Source organism: Pantherophis guttatus, chromosome 1, assembly GCF_059756535.1.
Source record: "Pantherophis guttatus breed Tessera chromosome 1, ASM5975653v1, whole genome shotgun sequence".
Taxonomy (NCBI): Eukaryota; Metazoa; Chordata; class Lepidosauria; order Squamata; family Colubridae; genus Pantherophis; species Pantherophis guttatus.
The window spans coordinates 171483570-171509832 of record NC_142063.1 but is presented as its reverse complement, the minus strand read 5'-3'; the positions used below and the strand labels follow the sequence as shown (position 1 = coordinate 171509832).

The 26263-nt window shown below is 40.2% G+C and overlaps 1 protein-coding gene across 3 annotated transcripts in view; it reads right to left on the bottom strand.

Annotated features, from left to right (window-relative positions):
- Positions 1-26263, bottom strand: part of PARD3B (par-3 family cell polarity regulator beta) — a 568533-nt gene that overhangs the window by 131235 nt on the left and 411035 nt on the right. For all 3 annotated transcript variants that reach the window (XM_060688120.2, XM_060688124.2, XM_034431407.3), the window contains exon 20: positions 8833-9132. In XM_060688120.2, the coding sequence (XP_060544103.2) occupies positions 8833-9132 (300 nt within the window). The remainder of the gene's footprint in view (positions 1-8832; positions 9133-26263) is intronic.

Genomic DNA, 26263 nt, shown 5'->3' with positions numbered 1-26263 from the left:
GGAAGACATACCAATAACCTGTATTTGCTATGCACTATCCTAATAGCCAAAAATGCAAAGGATCTGCAAGCTTTAGAAATAAAAATCAAGGAACACAATGAAAAAAAAAAAGGATTAAAATCAAATGCAAACAAGATCAAATTAATGGCCAGAAGGACAACCACCAGCCTTAAAACTGACAAAAAAGATATTGAAGTGGTGGAAGCTACAGACGTTTAGGATCAACCAAGAAATCAATAAAAAAATACACTGCAGATGAGCACTTAGATAGATTCAGTTACAAGGGAGATTAATGCATCATTGGAAGACCTGAAAAAGCAAGTTAGGGGCAGATTGTCATGAAGAAAATCTAGGTGATCACTAAGAATCAAGTCATGATTTGATGGCACATAAAGTCAAATCAATCAATTCAGGTGACATAATCTACCACAAAAATGCCTCTCTCCATAATTTTAGTTAGATAGCAAATTGGTAATACTAAAAAATGCATAATTTGCCCTAGCAGGTAATTTTTTTTGCTGGAGGAAAATGGGAAGCATAACCCAACTGTGAGATCTAAGGGTATGTAAACCAAAAGAGTTATTTTTTCTTTTTTATAATAGCAGTAACAATAAAAAGGTGCAGCTTTTAATAGACAGATGAAGCTCCCATACTCACTGCTGCTGTAGCAAAAAATTTTAAACACAAAATTTGGGTAGGTGCAAATAATCTCAAAGAAACTTTATTATTATTATATGTATCAAGTTCTCATATTACAGCTTTAAATCCCCATTAGCTGATGTTATAATACGGTAGCTGTATATCCTCTCCTTTTCCACCACTTTGTAATCATCAGAAAATGCAGAGCAGTGCCCCCCCCCCCACAACCTTTTGGGCACCAGAGACCGGTTCTGTAGAGAGAGGTTTCTCCACGGACTGGAGGAGGTGTGGTTTTGCATGCTGCCTGCATCCTGCAGATGGGGTTTCGCTTGTTTCCATGGCCCGGGTGCTAGCATGCTGCAGACCGGTGCTGATCCACATACCAGGGGTTGGGGGACCTCTGGTTCAGAGAACATTTTTGATCTGAATCACTTTTTTAACCAATTCAATTGCACTCAGTTTAACTAGGATCTCTGAATCTAATGTTGTCCCCAATCATAGATTCCCACCTCTGACAGCAATAATAAACGTATAAAGTATTAACAATTATTATAGCTACGAATAACATTTACTTTTTCTCTTTTAAAACTGAGGCATAGTGTACAGCGAGAAAATTGCCTTAGTATTAGACAAAGAAGCCCATGAAAGTTTCCCTCACCTTAAAAATGTGCGATTCTGGAAGCATATTACACACATTTCCAACTCAGTGTCATCTTAGTCCTCATTGTACGTGTCCTTCTCATCTTCCACTTCATGCATTAAGATTTTCCATTACTGTCTTAACAAATCTTTCACAGAATGTAGCATGTAGTAAATGCCAGGGGACTCGTTTGGTTGCTCCATGCTGACCTCATGTTTATGAGATCACCTGGTCAACTAAAGTATTTATTTGGATATAGATGGAAGATCTAGGCCTGACATCTTTGTTTAATCATATTAATCATTCAAGTTTGAAAATTGCTTTATATTATGCTTCTCTGATAAATGGGAAAGAGGGTCGGTTTATAATTCACATTGACAAAGACATTCCCTTTGGGGAATAGGAGTATCAGCCTTCTAGCGTTCATGGTTATCATTTATTTACCGCATCATAGACTTACTCAAAGGCAATTTGAGCAAACCCATTGTTTGGCTGTGCTGTAGATAAGTACAGAATCAAAGAAAGAAAAACTACATTTGCAATGGCAGATCGTTCATTCATCCTTCCTATAACAAAGCCTTGAAATTCTAATTGTCAATTTTTCTAATAATAAACATGACAGTACAGAGAAATGATTTCTTCAGTGAAAAACCAAGAAATTTATGCTCCCTGGTTTGGTCTGAAAAAGCAGAATGCCAAAATATGTACATAACAACTAGAAATATACACACTGTACAATGGAAAGAATTCTGCCACAAATATGCATTATTTCTCTTTTGGTGCTATAGTTACTCTTCCACAACTCAATATACTCACAACATCTGTGGTGAAGTATATGTCTGAGTATAGTCTAGGAATGAACACTTCATTGTAATGGTTTTTCCAGGCAGCCATATTATTGTACAATAAATAAAATGACATAAAATATGCAGCTGCCTTGAAATCCAAATATTTTCCCCAAGCTAGCACTTTCATTTCAGGGATATTGCATTTTTGTAGCTCTCACAAATGGCAATGTTTTCATTCTTTGCATCGTCCCCAGAACACTCATGATTAGGAAATGCAATACCGGTCAGAGAATAAATTCAAAGCCCTATAATTTGTTTTATGTCAGTTACTTATCTTAACATATTCTGCATTTTCTGACCTCGCACATACTAATTAAGAAACCTATGCATTTTGGAAAGGTAATCAAAAGGTTCAAGGAATAAAACACTCTAAATTGTTTGTCTGCAAAATGGAAGTAGCATAGCTTTCCTGCACTTTCACTTTGCGAGTGACTGGCCTATAAACAAGATTGTAGTAGGTTCTCTTTGGTATAACTCTATTTAATTAATCTTCAAGCCATTAACCATTGATTTAAAATGCCACTTATAAAATCTTCATTTTGCACATTATCAGTTGTTTTGCAAATAGCTATCCATGAACAGAGGCATAATGATCTCCCTTTCCCCATTCTTGCAGCTTACTAACCTCATAGTCAATTTTGGCTTTTTAATTACTCACACTCATATTAGCATTTAAAATTAAATGGCAGATTAAAAAAAAATAATGTGCACGGACATAAAAAGTTAAAATTCCTATTACAGAGCTGCCTGATGGAGGAAATAAAATCTATTTTTGTTTAAAGGGCATCATGGAATTTTGTCTAAAATTGAAATATAAACAGAGAAATGAACATTTTAAAATAAATATTAGTGAATTGTCTTAAAACTATTTTTCAATAGGTGGTGGGTTGGTCCTTACCAGCAACAACTTTTCAAAATTTTCAGTGAATTTTTTTTAATTAATTTATTTATTTATTTATTTTCCAATTTATATACCGCCCTTCTCCCTGAGGACTCAGGGCGGTGTACAGCCAAATAAAAACATAAATTACAAACATTAAAATAGTATTAAAAGAATATATATAAATTTGGCCCCATAATTTAAGAACAATAACAAACCCATTTAAACCATTTAAAAAATTAAGAAAAAAAAGTTAAGCCAGCCCGGCTTGCTGAAAAAAGAAGGTTTTAAGGGTACGGCGGAAGGCACTGAGGTCTTGGATTCTCCTTATCTCTGGGGGCAGTTGGTTCCAGAGGGTAGGTGCCCCCACAGAGAAGGCCCTCCCCCTGGGGGTCACCAGCCTACATTGTTTGGCTGATGGCACCCCGAGGAGGCCCTCTCTGTGGGAGCGCACAGGTCGATGGGAGGCCGACGGTAGCAGCAGGCGGTCTCGAAGATATCTAGGTCCTATGCCATGGAGCGCTTTAAAGGTGATAACCAACACCTTGAAGCGCACCCAGAAGACCACTGGGAGCCAGTGCAGTGCATCTCACCCTAATTAAAAAAACCCTTAATCCCCGCTTTGAAACATGCCACCTCTCGGGGCTCCAAAGCCCGTCCTTAAGGTAGGCCTTTGATAACGTGGAAGGCCATCGCCGCGAGAGGGGGGCATCTCGCAGCGCAAGCAGGTCTGCCAAGGTATAGGCCATACATAGATGAGAGGTAAAAAGTCTGGTCAGGAGTTTGATACATAGTCTAAAGGTACTGGAGCAAGATAGATCTCAGTGCCGGTAAGCTGGACTCCACTGCCCTCTCACGGCAGTGGGAGAAGTCCCATGTCATTTCGCCAAAATCGGAGGTAAGGATCCAAGCCACACTCTCATGGTGGCTAGCCCAGATGGAAATGGCTCAGGAAAGTCAGATGGTCTATTCCTCCGTTGGTGAAAGGCAACAGCTCCCTCAGCTCCCGCATGACAATTGCCCAGACTCCCTCCAGCTGGGGGCTCAGATGAGAAAGGAAGCCGGACCATAGAGGCACGATGATATTAAACCCGAGGGAGAGAAGGTGTTCAAAAGGGAGGGGTAACATGCAGCTGGACACAATCTGGAGGCGGGAAGCCGGAAACCAGGCCACAGACACGGGGGGGGGAGACCAACCGAGGTGACCAGATGACCAGTTTTTGGCCGCACTCCAGCCTCTCCAACCCCCAGAACTTCATAAATCCCCCTAATCGTATCTCCCGCCTCCAGACTCCAGTCCCCAAGTCAGATGGTCTATTCCTGGTATAGATGGAAAGGCCAGAAACAAGCCGGCCATATCTTCCCCCCTACTTTGCTGCTAAGCACCAGGCCGCTGCCGCTGCTATCGTCTCGCCATCGAGCCATAGCTGCCATTGCCGCCTCAGCTGCCATCGTCGACGCCGTCCGGAACCCGGCCCCTCAGCATATTCCAGGACCACTGGAAAGATATCCAGGCCCTGGGAGGAGAGGGCCCACTCCATGCCGCCGCCGCCACGCCCACAGCTGCCGCCGCTCCGACCTCCGTGGCCTCCGGCGCTGAAGAAGGCTGCCGCATCCAGGCCGTCCTCCCGCGGCGCCTCTCGCGTCGGCTCCGACCCAGCCATGACGTTCCGGAGGGCGAAAAAGCCCTCAACAGGCTGGGCAGAGACTCCCACAACCGGGGCTGGAGCCGCAGATGGTCAAGTCAGCTTCCGAGACCCCCAAATGACCAGAAACCGTCCCATCATCGGGCGTATCTCACACGGACAGCGCCATCTTGGGGCATGCGCAGAGAGTGTATTGTGTGTATCACGATAATAGCTATTTTACTTCCAAATGAGGGTCTTAAACACCATGAGCAGTGTGGTGGCCTAGTGGTGAACACTCTGGTCTTCCACTCTCAACCTTCCACTCAGAAGGTTGAGAGTTCAATCCTAGGTACTGTCAGATATTTCTCTCCTAGGACACAAAGAAAAAAATATTTGCTGCGAATTCCACATGGCTTCAGGAAGGGCATCCAGTCACCCCAACTCTATTCTGAATTAAGGGATTACAGGGTGGTAAAAAGGGGGAAGGTCTTAAACAGAAAACAAAAGCAATAATTTCTAAACTGAAATTTGCATCTCAATTCTAGACTTAAACCATGAGTTTGAGATCAAATTTCCTGTACATGTATCTAAAACCATTATATCTGAACTCAAGTCAGAATTTAAGGGGCTTTCCCTACTTGCACCTGATCAGGTGTGACGGGAGTAATTGCACTAGGAAAGCCAGCATTTCTCAACCCCAGAGAGATGTGTGGGTTTCAACTTCCAGAATTCTCCACCAAGCATAAAATTGCTGAGTTTGAGAAACACTGGTTTAGGGTTCTCTTTTGACTCTTTACTCTTCCTTTCTTGGTGGTTTCTTCAATTTTAAAGTAATTATTTGCTGAAGATTTTAGTTTGTGAAAAATATATATAATTTTTTAAGGACCAGAAGGTTACTACAAGCCGTTTTCTTAGATCAAGATTCTAATCTAGCAAACCATTGTGTGTGTGTGTGTGTGTGTGTGTGTGTTTGTTTGTTTGTTCGTTTAAAAAACTGGGGCTATGGTAAAATGTGGTCTGAATCCACACAATAAAAATTATGCTAGAAAGACATTAACCTATGATACTGTAACCAGTCATCCCCACCCCGATGTTATGATAATAGAGACACCACATTTAGACCAGTGTGTGTGAAACAGAATGATTTTGAAATAGTTGGTCATCCTTAAAGAAGATATATGAATGGAATAAATGGATGCTAAAGGGGGTGAGGGGTTTGCACACACAGAGCACAGAGAATAGGGAACAAGAGAAAAAATGCTGTACTCAAATGCTTTGTGTTTTGAGGCTCAGACACAGCTGCTGCTCACATCCCATTTTTTTTCTTTTAGCTTGAGAAGCCTCAATTTCTCTAGAGATAGTTCTTGTGTATTGACCATTCATGTTATGATTGTTCAAAATTACAACATTTACAAAACTGGCATTTTATAGCCCATGAGCAACTGGCATAAATGGTTGTGCCAATCCTCCCTGGTCAAATGATCACATGACAGATGGGTCAGCTTCATGACTGGTCACAGTGTTTTGCAATCAAATCACCACAATTCAAAATATTTTTTGCTTGTTTTTGACAAAAGACACCCACTCAAATGAATGGGTTTGCTTTGCAATCACTGTGTTTACCATGATACAGACCAGAAAATTACTTACCGGTAGGTCATGTGGGTGCCCTGACTTATGACTGCAATGACTTCCAACTGTAATTCCAGCGTTCAATTACAGTCATAATTCAAGGACTACCTTTAAAAGGGGTGCTGTTTCACTTCTGCACACTTAATGTAGCAAGCAGTTCATGAATGGCCAATCCTCTCCAATCAGTCATTTTACAAAAAAGTAATAACATTTTATCATGTCTGAAAAAGGAACTTTATAACACAATTGAAGTACCATGAAAGAACCTCAAGCCAAAGGATGCAGACACCTGCCTGGTCTTGCTTATTGTGAAGGCAAGTTTGTGTGTCCACACACATATGTATATACAAACATATATATGCATACACAAACATAGTTGTAAATTAAAAAGGCTTACATAGTTGGTCATAGTGTAACCACAATTCTGGGCAGCTCACAAAATAGAAAAACAGCAGGAATCCCCAATCAGAATAAAAACTCAATAAAATCTCAATAAGAATCCATGGCATTTTCAAAACATTTGTAGTTTAAACACTTGGCAAAACTTAACAAACAGTAATAAAACTCCAAATACCAAGTTTATAGTAAAGGTAAGTCCATGGCTTAAAATACTTTATCAAAAGCATCGTAAGATGAATATACTTTTATTATTTCTCCGATGAGGGAGGACCATGAATTTAAGCCACAATCAGTCATCTTTGTCAGCTTTCATAATTAATTATACAAGTAATATGGTATATGGCCTAATTCACTAAAGCTTATATCTACAATATGAGCAATATTGTTCATAATGTCTACAAGAGAGCTAAAACATTTAAAATGTTACAATGATTGAAATAAAGTTGGCTATAAAGAAATGTTGAAGTTGCCTCTCCGAAAACAAATCTCAATTCAATATAGTTTTTTGCTTTCAAAAACTAAGATAAACAATCCCCCCCCCCAAAAAAAACAAACCACAGTTCCACACATCTCAGTAGTGACTTCTTCCTCACTCTTCAGTTACCTCCAGCTATCTGTCTTGTTTGCATTTTTGGAGAGTTCCTCAAAAGTGTCTTGTTTAAACATAGGAAGCCACATCAAAGACAGTTTTTGTAATCTCCAGTGCCAGATTTCAGAATCTCATTGTTATGGTTCCCTGACTGTGACTAGGGATGCATGCTTTCTTTCAGTCATATAATAATAACGCTATCACCCTAGAAATTTGACATTAAGGATTAAAAATGGCTCCTTTCTCCCTGCTTATTATTCAAAAGACCCTGAAAAGTAATCTGTTTTATGAAGCTATGTTTTGCAATCTGCATAAATATGCCATCATTCTCTGATCTTCCTCTGACTTAATTGAAAGCACATATCATAGAATATGAAAATGCAAACTGTAAGCTTACATAGTAAAACAGTGTATAAGCAACCAGTTTTTTCTAGCAATTAGGTATAAAATGATGTCATTCCCCTTTCCCAAAAACCCTGAACACAAAAGTCTGTTAGGGTACAGGACTTCAGAGCACAGAAAGAAAACTACTTAATTTGTACTGAAATTTAATTTGAGGCAGGTCAATTAAGTCTGTTTGTGAAAGAAGAGCCTTTTGATAATAATTTCAATTTCATAATGACTTTGAGTAATGAATGTACTAATGATGCAAATTTATTTTGTTTTCTTTTAAGCAAATATAAATTCTTGATCATTTAAGATCATTCAGCCCCTTTGAGTAAAATTATACATTGTAAACAAGGGGACCCCCCCCTTCATTAAAAAAAAAACAAAGCAAATGATTTCAGAATGAGAGAATATGAATATGCTGACATGGAACTTCAATGGCTATACAGCATTAAGCCTGTGCTGAAAAACTACAAAAACTGTGATCATTGCAGCATGGGACCAAATTTGCATCAGAAAGCCTTCTGAAGCACTTGGGGGCATGGTGCCATATTGCTAAACCTGCATTTGAACTGTTTCCTCTCTGTTGTGGTATGCATGTGTTTGGGAGGTGGAGACCAAAGTGACATTGACTATTAACAAATCATCAAAACAACAGGTTATTAGAAGAAGACACTAGGGGAAAAAAGAAGATTGATTGTGAACACTGTACCTGGCTGAGACAGGAATAAAATCCTGCAACTTTGCACAGGTAAAAGGGCAAGGTAAGAAATCCCTCTCACAGAAAATGCTAGTAAAAGGTATATATTTCAAGGATAACAACACCTTTTCTTCATTTGTAAGGATGCCGAGGAGATACAGAAGACAGATTCCAAGGCGCGTGGAAAGCTTGCTATGTATGTGAAGCATTCTGCTCATAAAAAAGATGTATAGAATGCTTCTTTGACTCTTCACAAACACATCCACTGATTTATTTCCAAACTGTTCCAAGGTCTTCATTGTGCTCACGTAATATCACTTGCAGTTGTAAAACTGCAGGAGTACATCATTGAAAGCATTGACAAGAATATTCAAATCAAATTCTTTGAAATATAATATAGTTACCATGTCAATTTCATATAATATGGTGGTTGTGTTTAAAAATATTCAAACATGCATTAACTGTTTTTCCCCCATGGCATGAGTATTACCTCTCAACAGGAGCATGCTGGTGGGATGGCTTGTTTATCCTTGCATATAATCCTTCTAAGTGGTCCCTGTCCAGAGGTGCTGTAGGGTTATTGCACCCACCATAAGCTTCAGAAACAGGTGGAGAAGAAAGCTGGTAGGAGTTGATAACTGGATATACTTCTCGGAAGTGATTCACTCGTGCATAATTTGGGTCTGTCTCATCATCATCAAGATCAGGCGGGGCTCCCATAGGAACTGTGGAATACTCAGCAAGTCCCCTGATCTGCTTCTGACGGAGTTCCTGATGCTTTGCACCAATCCTGGGAGACACAACAACAACAACTAAGGTCAGTACATACTGCTGACACAAGACAGGACGCCTACTCAACTGAAGTTTTGATTACATCAATTTAATGGCAAGCCAAATGGAAATGATAATAATTTTAGTTTTAAAACCACACCATCAGAATATACTTGTATTCCTCGTTTACTGATCACAATTGGTACTGGCAACATGGTTGTTAAATAAAGCAGTTGCCAAGTGAAACCACAACTGTGCTTGCAATAATCTTTCTGCTTTTCTTTGCTTTACAGACCTACAAAGGTCACAAATGTGAGGATTGGTCTCAAAGTTACATTTTTTTATCACTGTCTTAATTGCAAATGTTTGCTAAACAAGGCGGTTGCTAAATAAGGGCTCTCTGTAGTAGCAGATGTTAAGCAGGCGAAGTAAACACAAATTCACTGTAATTATCAACAATAAACTTCTAGTCCCTTTCCAAGTTTTTTCAGGGACAAGGCTGAAATGCCTACAGTATATAGACATTCATCACTGCACAAACATAAATTACATTTGAGAATTAAAGGTAAATCTAATGATGCCCCTTTTAAAAGACCGATATCTCCTAAAATATATTTTTCTAGTTTTCCTCTGAACTAGCCAATATTATCAATGCCACTTTTATCACATTTTCCTCCCAATTTAATGAATCACCTACATTAAGTTCATTTGTGAGACGTATAGCAATGTGACACACAAATGTAAATAGCAATTAGTGGAGTAAAAAGTCAAAAACCCAAAGCATTTATTAACATTTTCGACATTTTGTCCTAACTCGTAACTTGGGGGTATCATATCTTGTTACTTGGAGATCAGAGAGAGAATATACAGTGAAGAAATGAACAGAAGCCAGTAGAGATGAATTGTGTAGACATAAGTGAATTAAATACTATTACTGACAGTATTCCATTATGATAAATCTTTAAGAGGTATTACAAATGCTGCTACTAATCAGTGCTATTGTGTAATCTGTTGGGAATAGAAGAGGTAGGAAGACACCCAGGTATAATTTCAAAGATAGTCAAATTCAGATGAATCATCATTTGCTTTATGATTGAAAACTTTAAACAAGGCGCTGTTAATAATAAGAAACTGAAATGTTCAGCTGCCTTGCTATGTAATTAAAGCAGCAGAAAAGATCAGAGCAGCAAGATGAGCCCGGTGTATAGAGAGCAAAGAATGAAAAAGCAAAAGAAGGATTAAAGCACAGGAAAGCTGCCAATTAAAAAGTCAGGATTTATTCACCATTATTAGATTCTGTAGCTCACAAAAATATTCCTGGAAACAAACACCTATAAAAATGGGTAAAAGAACAACAAATGTTAAACCATCCCTTTTGTACCAGGAAAAAAATTAAGAACCGTGGAGCAGGATGTGGATGGAAAAACAAGAACAAAAAGGAATTTGGTAGAGGACAGGGGAAATGCCTATATCACAAAAGATGCTGAAGCAAACGAGCTGTCATGAGGAGGAATTAGGGTCAGATAATCAATTTACAGAAATGCTTGCATACTGTTTATGAAGGGGTATTTTATTAAAAGCTGCCTGAAATCAGAAGTCTTCTTCAGACCTTGCAAGCTTTAGTGTATTTAAAAATGAAAGTGTAAACATAAGTGAACACATATTTACAATTGCAACCTATATATCATTGTAAGGCACCCATAGTGTGAGTACAGGAAGCCTTTAGTGACTCCAGCACTCTATTGGGTAGATAATGAAATGGTGAAAAACTGGCAATCAATTACATTTGTGAAAATGGCCACATTACCTTTTGAAAACAAGACGTACACAAAATTAAATCTTTCTCATAAGGCAGAAGACCTAGGAAAGGGAAGGCAGGTTATGAGTTTTGGAATAGGCACTAATCTGTTCCTATCTTGATGTTAGTGAAATCTGTAGAAGTCAGGCGGAGTAAAGTTAGGAGAGCACAAAGCCTCTGGGAAAAAAATCATTGGCATCTAAAGTAGTTGTTTGGATTATATGTCTGCATATGCATTATATATGAATTCTTAATGTATCTTCAACAGAATAATTTTATAACATGCTGTTAGCCCCAAAGAAACAAGAACAACATATGGAGTGTACTTCTGGGTGGTTCTTTATTATTGTTTACCTATAGACAGAAATCTTGCCAGACTAAAGCAACTATCTGTATAACTATTAGATATACTCTGTGAATTGCTGGGAAGGGGGTGGCAGTTTCCCGCCTTTGCCCTCTTCCTGCCTACCAAGGATTCCAAGCTCTGCTCTCTGGGAATGAGCCCTTCCCTGCGGTGACTCTAGACTATATTTCACCACACATATATTGTAAACACTGATATGCTCTACACTGGGTCACATATAGTCTTTTCTGATCTATAGGAAAGTCTAGCTTTGTCAATCATAGGGGTGGACAGTGCTGTTGTGGCTCCGTTGCCTGAGCCTGGGCTATCGACAGATGCAGACGCTGAGAGTGAGGGGGAGGAATTGGCAAGGCCTCCCTCTCCAGGACCCTCCTCTCTGGCAATGCCTCCGGAGGACACCGAAGGCCAAACGATAGGCTCAGAGCCAAGCACGTCCCCGCAGCCACAGGTGGACAGCGACGAGGAAAATAAGTGCTGGCTGGACCCTCGCCAGAGGCGCAGGGAGAAGCTAATCTCTGGCGAGGCACTTTGCACCTTTGGACACAACACCTATTTGCTGTGGATTTAATTACAAACTGGACTATTCAAACTGTGTGTATTTTTGTCTGTGTTATCGGAGTAAAAGTTCTTGGCAGGCAGCCACTTGAGTGTTTGAAGAGTTTATTTAACCCTCAGCTGGCTGTTTGGGTGTGTGCGTGGTACGGGGACAGAACAAGTGCCTACCCAAATGTTGGTAGTCCATGTGTTATAAAGCCACAAAAGCCCCCTTCTCCAGAAACTAACTGTAATCAGCTGTGAGACTTAGGGAGAAGAGTTGTAACCAAGAGAATGGTCAAACAAGAGAAGTCCGAGTCCAGAGCAGGAAATGTAATTTGAGCATCTCAGATTTGACCCTCCCCATTTCTCTTGAATGTAAAAGTAAGAGGGAAGAAGGGAATTTAAACTTGCAAGATTCTGCTACTTATAGTAAAAGTAGCAGTGGTGGGATTCAATTTTTTTAACAACAGGTTCTGTGGGCGTGGCTTAGTTGGGGTGTGTGGCTTGGCAATCATGTGACTGGGTGGGCGTGGCTAGCTGGTCACGTGACTGTGTAGGTGTGGGTAGCTCGTCATGTGACCAGGTGGGCGTGGCTATGTGCATAGACTTTTTTCAGAGGGCTGAAAAAAGTTATTTCTGACTGGGCCTTGCACTTTTCACCAGTCCTCACACTTATGACCATCCTCACATTTATGCCCATGCAGCTTTCTTAACAACCATGTCACTCATTTCACAACTGCTTCTCTTCACCATGGTGACAAGATAGGGCAAAAATGTAAAATGTGAGGACAGTCATAAGTTCGAGGACTGGTCAAAAGTGTGAGGACCAATCAAAAACAACTTTTTCAGCCCTCTGAGTAGTCCATATACACAAAAGGACTACCCAGAGGGCTGAAAAAAGTGATTTCTGACAGGTCCTCGCACTTTTGACCGGTCTTCGCACTTATGACTGGTCATCATTTATGCCCATTGTAGCATTCTTAACAACCATGTCACTCATTTCACAACTGCTTCTCTTCACCATGGTGACAAGATAGGGCAAAAACGTAAAATGTGAGGACAGTCGTAAGTTCGAGGACTGGTCAAAAGTGCGAGGACCAGTCAGAAATAACTTTTTCAGCCCTCTGAGTAGTCCATATGCATAAAAGGATACAGCAATAGAGAGGGATGAAGGAAGGGAAGGGAAATTAGAGTAGGAGGGAGGGTAAGAGAGGGAGGAAGGGAGGAGGAGAAGGAGAAAGGAAGTAGGGAGGAGAAGAAGAGGGAGAGGAAGAGAAAGTAAGAAGGAAAGAAAAGAGAGAGGTGGTAGGTTTGAGGAGAAAGATTGCTGTACAATAAAAAAGATGAAAGGGAAGAAAGCCAACCCCAAACAAATATAAAGATATTAAGATAAAGAATGAATTGTTAAACTTTAAAGAATAAAAGAGAACAAATATGAATAAATAACAATAATTAGAAATACACATACAAACATACAATGTATTTTCTTTGAACAGAGTATTTGGCCGGTTCACAAATTTAAACAGTGTTTAGTCATTTCAATTAAATTTACAATTTCTATATTTCCTTTTTGCCATATTTATTCCTCATCTATTTTTGTAAAAAACCAATATTACCCTTCATCCTCATCTCTAATCTTAATCACATTCAATTTTTCCCTTCTATTCTATATTATACCCCTTCCCATTGTCATCTATTTTTATATCCATCCTCACATTGGTTAATTATGTAATATTAGTTGTTTAATATAAATTCAACATTTTAATATAAATCAATTAGTTATATAACTACCTTTTTTGTATATTAATCAATATGAACATGAATATTCCAATTATTTCCATGCAATCCAATTTCTTACAAATCAATTAATTATATTTACCAATAATAATAAACCAAATAATTTCCCCCATATATTCCTCCAAACCACAACTTAACCATTTCTGCTTTCAACACAATATACAATTAATAGTATCTCAATTATTACAATTCCCTAGTTAAATAGAGCTTTTTTTCTTTTGTGTTTTAAAATCTTTCCCTAAATTTCCCATTGTTTGCACCTACCTTTTTTGGTGGGGAAAAAGAAAAGAATTCTGCCTGCCTAATTTTCCAACCTTGCAGCAACAGCAAAGCAGTTTCAGTTTCGTTTCTCAGCATAGCTAGGGGAAAAAAAATCAGCACTCTTTGCAAGGGAGACAAATCAGCTGAGAGCCGGGAGGCCAATTAGCCTATGCTGAAGCTCCGTGGGCCAATAAAATTACAAAAAAACCACCGAACTCTTTGTTAAATTGCTGGCTCCCCCGCCCCTCGCCCACCACTATTTATTGGCAATAAATAGTGGTGCGGAGGGGCAGGGCAAGCCAGCAATTTAACAAAGGGTTCGGCTGCACCACTGGCTCTAGGGCGGCCCTTTGAAGCCCCGCGGCAAGAATTCGAAGTTTTTTTTTCCTCTAGCCATCAGCTGGGACTCCGGAGGCAGCAATAGATTGGGAGTGGGCGGGGTAAGCGAACGGCCGGCGATCCAACAGAGCAGAGAGTGAGGGTGAGTGAAGGCGTGGAAGCTGCTTTCTCCATCCTGCTCTCTTGTGTCCGGAGCCGGTGGGGAACCACGTGGCAGCCCACATGGATCCCAGGCAGCGGAACTCAGGCTAGGGAAGGGGTGGGCAATTGTGGCTCTTTTACAACCTGTGGCCTTCAACTCCCAGAATTCCTGACACAGCCAAGCTGTCTCAGGAATTCTGGAAGTTGAAGTCCACAGGTTGTAAAAGAGCCACAATTGCCTACCCCTGGCTAGGGTAGGCTGGCGCCGCACGGGTGGGAGGCGAGGGGCGGGCGAGCCAGCAATTTAACAAACGGTTCGGGGGCCAATAAATTACAAAAAAACACCAAACCGTTTGTTAAATTGCTGGCTCGCCCGCCCCATTTACTGGAAATAAATAATAGTGCGGAGGGGCGGGGCAAGGGGCGGGGCGAGCCAGCAATTTAACAAAGGGTTCGGCTGAACCCCCTAGAGCCCCCAGAATCCCACCACTGAAAAGTAGTATTCATGACTTTGATCTTCAGGCAAGTTTCTGCAATACAAGTAACTAAGCATGTGACTCTGTGCCACATCAAATTCCTGTCCAAAAGCACGACAAACCAGGAATCAGCTCTTCAAAATGGGCAAATCAGAAACTTTCCTGGACCAGGAGTCAACCAGAACCCAGCACAAAGAACCAATCATGAATCAACACTCAAAAAATGACCAATCTGAAGCTGGCATGGACAAAGGATCAATTAGGATCAACCACATTTCCTGGCAAAACATTAGAACAGAATAACAGAGTTGGAAGGGACCTTGTAGGTCATCTAGTCAAACCCCCCTGCCCAAGCAGGAGACCTTACACCATTTCTGACAGATGGCAGTCCAGTCTCTTCTTGAAAACCTCTAGGGATGAAGCACCCACAACTTCTGAAGGCAAGCTGTTCTGTTGGTTGATTGTTCTCACTATCAGAAAAATGCTCCTTATTTCTAGGTTGAATCTCTCCATCCATTATTCCTTGTGTGGCCTTCAGGTGCTTTGGAAATTAGGTTGACCCCCTCCTCTCTGTGACAGCCCTTCAAATATTAGAACACTGCTATCATGTCTCCCCTGGTCTTTTTCTTCACTAGACTAGCCCTGCTCAGTTCCTGTAACCGTTCTTCATATGTTTTAGCCTCCAGTCCCCTAGTCATCTTTGATGCTCTTCTCTTCACTCTTTCTAGAGTCTCAACATCTTTTTTTATAGTGTGGTGACCAAAATTGGATGCAGTATTCATCCAATACTACACTAGGTGTGGTCTTACTAAGGCATTAAAGAGTGGCATTAGTACTTCACGTAATCTTGATTGAATCCCAATTGATGCAATTTTGGATTACACTGACGGCTGTCGCACACTGTTGGCTCATATTTAACTGGTTGTCCACCAGGGCTCCAAGATCCCTTTTACAGTTACTGCTATTAAGCCTGGCTTCTCTCAATCTGTATGTGTACTGTTGTTTTTTCTTGCCTAAGTATAAGACTTTATTGTTATGTACGGATTGGCTAGAATCTACATAAGTTTTCATGCTCGCCACGGATTGGCTAGAATCTGCATAAGGTTTCATGCTCACCGCTGATTGGCTGTCCAGACCATGGGAGATTTAACCTGCTGTCATTGGCCGGCTGGTCTGCCTGGAGCTCCTTAAAAAGGCGAGCTCTGGCAGCCCAGCCGGCAGAACGCAGTCACATTTTGCTGGAAATAAAAAGGTGCTGAATTCACTAACGACTCTCGCCTGCTGCCTTTGCACCGATCTAACATTTATTATCAGAAAATCTGTTCTCTAAACCATGGTCATAAAACCTGAAACCCAATCCTGCCCAAAAGATACCTATAGTGAAAGCCTATATCAATTGTAAAAGAGAAAAATACTCTCTTATAGTCAATCTTTAATTATAAATAAGCAACATGTTTATTATTGTCACTGAGACACAAGAACAGATTCCAAGATAGAAAAGGAGATAGTCCTCAAATGGAAGGAATCCCTGGAAAGTAGCAGGAATTGAAAGCAAACAGCAACAGACTCAAGTAAAGGGTTTGATGTTACAACAGATAACTATAAAGAAGAAGCATTTCCTTTCATTTCTATACTGCAACAATCTCAACTCATAATTAGGGAACTGTTGAGAAAAAGGCTTAATTCTCTAAAGAACCCTTAAAGAAAGATGAAAGAAAGATCACACAGCAAAGAGAAAAGACGAATTTCTGCTAGCCTGTTCAGTGTTCAGCTGGAACAAGCACATGGATAAATATGTGGAAAGTTAAAACCTAGAATTTGTCAGCAGCAAGAACAAAATTCTTGTTGGAGCATCCTTGCGCTCTATCAACTGAAATGGACTTCCGTGGACAAATCAATGCATCAATAAAAATAGGGGACAATTGAAGAGAGTGTTGAAAACTAACTGGAATGATAACACTCTCATTCCTTCTCTCTCACCCACATACAGTATAGAAAGATTAGTATCTCATATACTATTCCATGGGAGAGTTGCGTTTATAAAGATAAAAACTCTTAATTTGGCTTTAAAAACTGTATTAGTCTGTTTATTAACCCTTGTTTCAGAATAGTTTAATTTTTCTCACACTAGAGTTTTGCAAAGAAGTGGTTGTAAAGATAAACTTATGGTTGCCCAAGGTCCAAGGAGAGTACTTTGTTTGGTTTCTATAAACACTAGTACAACCAGTGGTATTACACTTTAGCAAGTAGAAATTTCTCCATTAATTTTATGCTACTGTGAAAGTAATGAATAGGTAGAAATGAATACAAAAATCTGGATAGTAATACTGTAGGTGGCCAACATAGTTCTACAAGGAAAGCCTTGAGGAGGCTTCTTAATAACACTATGATTAGTTTCATTTTCTTCTAAAACTTCAGAAATACTTAAACCTGGAAGGAGAACCCCACCAGCAAATGATTTAATTCATCTCACTTATAATTTCCCTTCAAGTTTGATAGTTTTGCTGTCAGTTCTGGTACTTGGTATAGAACAAAAATAAGAACTGGGACACCACAATTTTCTCTTATATTTAGAGTGGGGAAAATGTTAAGTCTTTATTTTTTTCTCTCTTATATAAATGCAACCTACAATTGCTTCCTCAACACTATGTTATGTTGTACTTCATTAGTCTGTACTAGGTAATGTGAATTTCTCCATGATTAACTCTTAAACAGGGTTATTATAATTGCATTTGCTTTTCTTGTTTCTCACCTCTCTCTGGAAAAAAATCTATACCTTTATTTTATTTTTTATTTTATTTTATATTGGATTTCTATACCGCCCTTCTCCCTGAGGACTCAGGGCGGTGTACAGCCAGATTAAAAACATGCAGAACAAATATTAAAAACAATTAAAAGATATATAAATTTGGCCCAATTAAAACTCATTTACCAATTAAAAACGTTTAAAACATTTAAAAACAGTTAAAAATTTCATCTTAAGCCAGCCCGGCTTGTTTAAATAAATGGGTTTTAAGGGCGCGACGGAAGGCACTGAGGTCTTGGATTCTCCTTATCTCTGGGGGGAGCTGATTCCAGAGGGTAGGTGCCCCCACAGAGAAGGCTCTCCCCCTGGGGGTCACCAGCCTACATTGTCTGGCTGATGGCACCCCGAGGAGGCCCTCTCTGTGGGAGCGCACGGGTCGATGGGAGGTCGTTGGTAGCAGCAGGCGGTCTCGAAGATAGCTAGGCCCTATGCCATGGAGCGCTTTAAAGGTGATAACCAACACCTTGAAGCGCACCCGGAAGACAACTGGGAGCCAGTGCAGCTCGCGCAGGAGCGGTGTTACATGGGAGCGCCATGCTGCTCCCGTCACTACCCGCGCTGCTGCGTTCTGGACCAGCTGGAGCCTCCGGGTGCTCCTCAAGGGGAGCCCCATGTAGAGAGCGTTGCAATAGTCAAGGCGAGAGGTGACGAGGGCGTGAGTGACTGTGCACAGGGAATCCCGATCAAGAAAGGGCCGCAACTGGCGAATCAGGCGAACCTGACAAAAGGTCCCCCTGGTTACAGCCGTCAGATGTTCCTCCAAGGACAGCTGCATATCCAGGAGGACTTCCAGATTGCGAGCCCTCTCTGTGGGGGCCAATGACTCGCCCCCAATAGTCAGTGATGGAGTCAACTGACTATATCGGGATGCCGGGAGCCACAGCCACTCAGTCTTGGAAGGGTTGAGCTTGAGCCTGTTCCTCCCCATCCAGACCCGTACAGCCTCCAGGCACTGGGACATCACTTCAAGGGCATCGTTGGGGTGGCCTGGGGTGGAGATGTACAGCTGGGTGTCATCAGCGTACTGGTGGTATCTCACCCCAAAGCCACGGATGATCTCACCCAGCGGCTTCACATAAATGTTGAACAGAAGGGGCGAGAGGACCGATCCCTGCAGCACTCCACAAATGAGAGGCCTTGAGGTCGACCTCTGCCCCCCTGCCAACACAAACTGCGATCGGTCGGAGAGAAAGGAGGAGAACCACCGCAACACGGTGCCTCCCACCCCCAACTCTTCCAGCCGGTGCAGCATGATACCATGGTCGATGGTATCAAAAGCCGCTGAGAGGTCTAACAGGACCAGAACAGAGGAACAACCCCTGTCCCGAGCCCTCCAGAGATCATCAACCAACGCAACCAATGCCGTTTCTGTGCTGTGCCCAGACCTGAAACCCGACTGGAACGGATCTAGATAAGATGTTTCCTCCAGGAATTGCGGAAACTGTCGTGCGACCACACTCTCAACAACCTTCGCCATAAAGCGAAGGTTGGAGACAGGACGATAGTTGGCCAATATTGCCGGATCCAGGGACGGCTTCTTGAGGAGAGGCCTCACCACCGCCTCTTTCAAGGCGGTGGGGAAGTAACCCTCACGCAACGAAGCGTTGATAACACCCTGGAGCCAGCCTCGTGTAACCTCCCGGGAAGCCAGTACCAACCAGGAGGGACACGGGTCCAGTAAACATGTGGCCGCACTAAGTCTCCCCAAAATCCTGTCCACATCATCAGGAGTCACAGCCTCAAACTCCTCCCAGATAACATTCTCAAGACTATTCCTCGTCACCCTGCCCTGATCTACCCAGTCAGAGTCCAAATCCCCCCGGATCTGGGCGATTTTGTCATACAGGTATTGTCCGAAATCCTCCGCCCTGCCTTCTAAGGGATCCTCCCGCACTCCCGGATGGAGCAGGGCGCGGGTCACCCTAAACAGGGCGGCCGGACGATTCCCTGATGACGCAATAGAGGCGGAAAAGTAGTTAGACTTTGCCGTCTCTATCGCCACTAGGTAGGCCTTAATATGCGACCTTACCAGTGTTCGATCAGATTCAGTGAGACTGGCCCTCCAACCGCTCTCCAGGCGTCTTTTCCGGCGTGTTGACATGTTCATCAATGGTCTATTTTTTATTTAGTTCACATTTTTTACTTGTAGTTAACAATATCTGAACTACCTTATGTCTCTTTTACTGTATTATTTGCTGGTTTAAGGATCACTTTCCTAATTTTATTTTACAAAACATTGTTTATCTTTATCAACATAGAAGCTTGGCAGCCTTCAAAACAAGGTGCCTAGGAATCCAGGTTAATTCTTTTAAAATAATGTCATTGTGGGGTAATGTGGGCACTTATTTATTTATATATTTGCACTTCTTACAGCTAAGAATATATCAAGAAGTTACAGGCAATCCTCACTTAACAACCACAACTGGGACAGGCAACTCTATTGTTAACCATGTCAGGCTTATGATGACAGTTTTTCTATATTAAATGAATATTCATTTAATAAATCACCCATGTCATTAAGTGAGACATGTCAATAGATTTTGCTCAGTTGAAGAAAGTGGGATGCTGTGACAGTTGTAAGTGTGAGGACCAGTTGTAAAATTATTTTTTCAGTGTTGTCATAACCTTGAACAGTTGTTAAACAGAACAGTTGTCATCTGAGGACTTCCTGTATTTGAACTAGAAGTGAAAAGCAGCAAGTAAATGCATCATACAGGAAGGAAAATGTTGCTTCTTTCTAACACACACGTTATAACTGTGAAATTCTTTTGAAATTGTTGCATCCCTCTCTCTCTTCAAATTATTAAAATTCTACCAGACTTTTCCAGGCTGGCATGCCTGCATTTATTTATTTATTTACTAAAACAGAGTGAATTGCTTCATAAACTGCTCCTTGATGAAGGAACTGCATGGGAATTAAAAGTGTCTGTTCATGTATATGCATGTGGAAACAGCTGAAAGCAACTTACAAAGTATCTGGGTGAGTGTAGAAAAAGATACAGCTGCTTTAATAATTTGAAAGAAGCTGCTTTCTATGCTCGGTCACAGCAACTGGATGGGAAGTAATGAATCGTTCATGCATTGTTTCCCGTTCAATGTATTTCCCAGCTTCTTACCTCTTTTGATCCTCTTAGAGCACAATGAGCACAAAAGCTTAGAATAAGAGGTAAAATATTTGAATCTGGCTGCTGCATACAGCACTGGGACATGTTACTCTAATTACAAAAGCCTGCTATTTCAAGTATAACTAGTAAGGTTTTGAACAGCAAAAGTAGTGATTAGATTTGGAGAGATTTGCCAAATGAAAAGCACAGAGCTCTATCAATATATAACATGTCATTCATCACCATTGTTAAAGGGGAAAAAATAGAGAAAATGTAAGATATGGACCATAGCAGTCATCATTCAGTGTAACTATATGCAAGTGCCTGATTGCAAATCTTCTCTACAGTGAAAAAAACTCTGAGATGTCACACAACAGCTTTCGATTTTTCTGGTATCTGGTGGCTGTTACCTAGGGGAATGCAGCTGCTTCCAGTTTAAGAATTCTGTATCTTGACAAGATTATGTAGCAACCCAAAGCTACATCAGCATGCAACTAAAGAGTTCCAAATATGAAGGAAGGAGAAGGAAAAATAGTTGACCTTTGAGGAAGCTGTCCAGTATGTGTAATATACAGAATTATGATTGCCTTAATACAAACAGCAAAGCAGGCATGAGGATACTACTATTTGTATGTATTAAAGAGTTTGGGCTCATTCAAGTTTCCCACACCCTTTATAAATGGATGTTTGAAATATTGGTCAACTGTTCCTTTTATGTTTCTGTAAGAAATACTAATTTAATCCACTTTATCTATATAGGTTGTCCTCATCTCATGAACACAATATTGACTCATAAGTAGAGTTATCACATGACCGGATTCAATTTTACGACCATTTTTACAGAAAAAAGGCATCATAGACATCACATGACTGCCATTGGTCATAAATTTCAGCCAATTTATGTCAAATGCCCGAAATGTGTTCATGTGACTGCAGGGGTAGGGTAGCAGTCACAATTTCAAAGATGGCTTGTACGTAACTTTCTTTTGAGTTCACTGTAATAGTCAGTAAGCAAGTAGTCATACGTCAAGGACTATCCGTAACATAAAATAAAGTGTTATTTTGAGTAAATAATCATCATAGTCATTTATCAAACCTATATGTTGTCTGATTCACAACACTCTGGATGGCTCACAATAATTAAACAAAGAAATTACAATACAATCAATGAAAAATAAAAGAAAGATAAAAGATGGCACGTGCAACAGACCAGATGGGATAAAGTAAAGAGTCGCACTATCCCTTGCCAAAGTGAATATTCTTTTATTAAATGTTCATAGGCCTAGGCTTGCCTGCACAAGTGCATGAACGTTTTGAATTTGAAACATTTCAAATTCAAAACACCTTGTTTTAAAAATGAAATATTTGTTTTATATATGAAACAGGTTGTTCTGACCTACCAGAAGGGCCTTGATATTCTGGAAATATTCTGAACTGAAAATCACCCTATTATGAGTTTGGAGCAAGTGTTTCAAGCTTGGAATACTTCAAGCTCAGAAAAAGCATCCAGTATATTTTTTAAACAATAATCAAAATTCATGAGTAATAGATGTGTTCTGTTCTGAGGGGATTCTAATAAATGTATTTTATATTTGTTAGTACCTGTGGTGGGTTTCAACCGGTGTTACAACCAATTCAATTCGTGCATGCGCTTTGCTAAATGGGCGCTCCGCGCAAGCGCATTGCATTTCAGAACAGCTGAGGTGCAGCAATCTGCTCTGCAGCGCCTATCAGCTGGGCTAAAAATAAATAAGTAGGTATAGCGCAGGGGTGGGCGGGAGGGCCCAGTTGACGGTCGGAGCGAACCAGTTCGCTCTCAGCTCACCATCGCTGCTACCGGCTCACCTGAACTGGGGCAATCCGGTAGAAACCCATCACTGCTGTCAGCCCAATTGTGTGCACCAGCCCCACCCCCCCATGTAAAAATACTTGGCTAGTAACCGAATCTTGCAAATGTGACTGTACTGTACTCCCTACTGCTCCTTCTTATTCTAGTAAGAATACATAGAGGGAGGTGTCTGTCTGAGTTGTTTCCTCCTCCCCACAGACTATTTTGGTTTTGAGTCACACTTTTCTCCTTTTTGCTCTCACAATCTATCTGGTTTATCTATATGAAGGCAATCTTCTTTATTCTCTACAATACCTTTATCCTCTTGATAAGTTTATTAATGAAATATATGACATATTATTATAGGTGTACATAAGTATAATATGTGATTAGAAACTGGAAAAGTCAACAGATGGATAGTTAAACTGACAAATCTAAACCAAAACTGTAGTTGAATCTGCTGCTTCAATGCAGATTTATAAGCAAGCTAACATATGTGCGAATTTTACCAACTTTTAATGTGTAATATGGGTATCTGAATTACTACCGTAATGGAACAGTAGTGGCTAAAGATCAATTATGGAGGGGAGGTATCAGATGATGGCTGGACAGAGGACCAATCCCAAATATGGAACCAATCTCAATATTTAGTTATTGGTCTGAATATGTTTGTGTGTGTTTATGCTTTGTGCTGAAAATTGTGATTTGAGATGTATGTATGTATGTATGTATGTATGTATGTATGTATGTATGTATGTATGTAATCCAGAACAATTTATTTTATCTCCAACTTGCTCACAGATAAGGCTATTCCGAAAGTGTTTAAGGGTAACTGGAAGACAAATGTATTGGACCATTAGAAATAAGCAGAAGGACTGGTTAAATAATTGAGAAGGAAACAGATAGGCTCACACACAGACATCTAGAAAGAGAACTATAAAGATTCTGACATTGACTGGATAAACCCTGGCAAGATATGAAACTATGCTGGGACCTATGGTGCCCTGATTCATAATCATAAGGAGATCATTCTGTTCCGTTAAAATATAATTCCCCCGTCATATTAACATGACTCCTAATTGAAAGAAATATCACCATATACTGCATGTACGTTTATGTTGAGTATCAGTCTTTGTTGGATGAATCCTCTCTGGTTTAAATTTGAATCTGCCTTCTCTATATCATACATAAAGAATCCTTACACACATCTGTCATCCCTGATGCAACAAGATGAGCTTTGTAGCTGACATCTTTTTGAGGGGGACTCACCAAGCAATTCAGAAATAACCACCAACATCACTTAATATCTTAGCTAGCTATTTTCACAATGTGAAAAAACAAAACATTCAATTTTCGCAATTTATGAAAGACATTTACTAAAATTCATTGGCAGATACTAATGGAAACCTGGAGGAGGAAATATATGCCACAAGTGGTTGAGAAGTCAGATAGGACAAGAGAGCGAGATTATGCCTCAGCAAATTGGTGGAATTATGTTCTTCCAAAAATAATCAGGACAGCAATATTTTAAACTATTATCAAAAGATTAAAGAGGAAAGTAAATTATCAAAAGCATTTTAAATTTTAATTTAAAACTTGCAAGTATTTTATATGCTGCCCAATTCCTAAATAATTCTGGATGCTTACTAGAGAGAGAGAAATATAGCTATACAACCAGCTGGAACAGCAAAAATACCAAAACAAAAACAAAACAAAATGAGACTCACTATTAGCCTGTTGCGAGGTCCCTGAAAATAAACAGGTCTTTAGTGATTTCCTGAACGATGTAAGGATGGGAGACATTGAAATCTCTGGGAAGGGATCATTCCAGAGGACAGGAATTGTGAAAGAGTTGGTCTGCTTTCTAAGTCCTGCAAGCCGATGTCCATTATGCTTTGATGGGATCTGTAGCAGTGCACCTAGTCTGCTGGGTCAAAAGGGTTACACCCTGCTACCTGACCCCACCTGACTAGGAAAAAATATTTTCATTCCCATCTAAAGTACATAGTAAAGATGGTCTGTAGTGAATTAACTCTATGTGGCTGGAGAAATTTTGGAAAAAAAGAGACACCCCCTCCCAGAAGTTTAAAATACAATTGTCTATATATAATAGTACAAAAGGTTTATTATCGATTCATTTTACAGCATAGCTTCCTTCCCTTTCTTCCAAAGCTTTTTTTTTTTTTTTTTTGGCTTGGAAAAGGATGCCAACAAATTGAGTGATTTAGAGCTCTTGAATCTTACCGGATGCCCTATTGTTTTCCAGTCTCTAATTACTATAAATCATCATTTACTTTGAAAAGCTGTCCAGTGTGACAAGTAAGGGATGAAAAGTCAAACGTCTGCAATGAAATACATCAGCTCAAAAGTGGTTTAAGTACAAGAAAAAATATCTTAGATTTGAATATTTGACTAAGCAGTATTTGAAGTTGTGTTAGTTTTGCAAATGATGGAATGTATATATTTAGCTGGAATTGGGAACGTGGATCAGTGGAGGTATTTTGGCATGTATGGCAGCAGCATTATAACAGAGTGAATGAGAATTATTGCAAATCAATTCTATGCGTATAATCTATCCTTTTGGTAACTGTTACTGTTCTCGTTTTGGAAACCGGACACCTGACATGTTATGTAGTCAGCATAAAATAAAACTACGACCTTGATTTGACAGCCCCATTTAGCATCCCCCACCCAAACTGCACATATCATAACTATCCTATGATCTAATAAGTATCTAAAAGTAATTAACTGGATTAAAAAATGCCAGTGCTTCAATCAAATATGTATTCTTATCAGAGTTCTGAGACAGGAGTAAATTGGGACGTTTAAAAACCTGGGACCTCATCCAAGCTGTGATCTGATCAGGGTTCAATGGTTATAATAAATTGGAACTATTAAAACTGGGATCTGATCCAACATTTTATTTTGTCTAAACCACAGTACCGAGTGCTGCTAAGTCAGGAATATTCAGGGAACGGAAGGAATTAACTCTTACCAGATATGAAGCAAAATATGTAGGGGTGCAAGATAGAGAACAGTATTCTGAAGGTAAGATTATGAATTAAATAATGAAGATATTTCAATCTTGTAATAATATAGGATTATTTGTAGTGATTCAGCCATGTGGTGGTTCTGATTTACCCCAGCCATAAATACCTGCAACTTTCTTTTTTAAAGATTTTTTTTAATCTTGCCTTTATTACGATATTATTTATTTATTATTTATTTATTCGAATTTCTATACCGCCCTTCTCCTTTCGGACTCAGGGCGGTGAACAGCCAGATAAAAAACATCTATACAAACATCACAGTTAAAAAATAAAGTTAAAATAATTTATAAATTTGGCCCATAATTTAAAACTTGTCAATTTAAAATAAATATTAAAATTTTAAAACTAACCCTAAAATCAGGACAGACCGGCTAACTGAAAAAAATAAGTTTTTAGGGCCCGACGAAAAATCCGGAGGTCGGAGATCACTCGTATCTCTGGGGGTAGATTGTTCCATAGGGTAGGTGCCACCACAGAGAAGGCTCTCCTCCTGGGGGTCGTCAGCCGGCATTGTCTGGCCGAAGGCACCCTGAGGAGGCCCTCTCTGTGGGAGCGAACCGGCCGGTGGGAGGCTATTGGTGACAGAAAGGAACCCATCCTTGTAGATGTCTCATGCTATAATTCAAAGGGTGATTTGCATTAATATTAA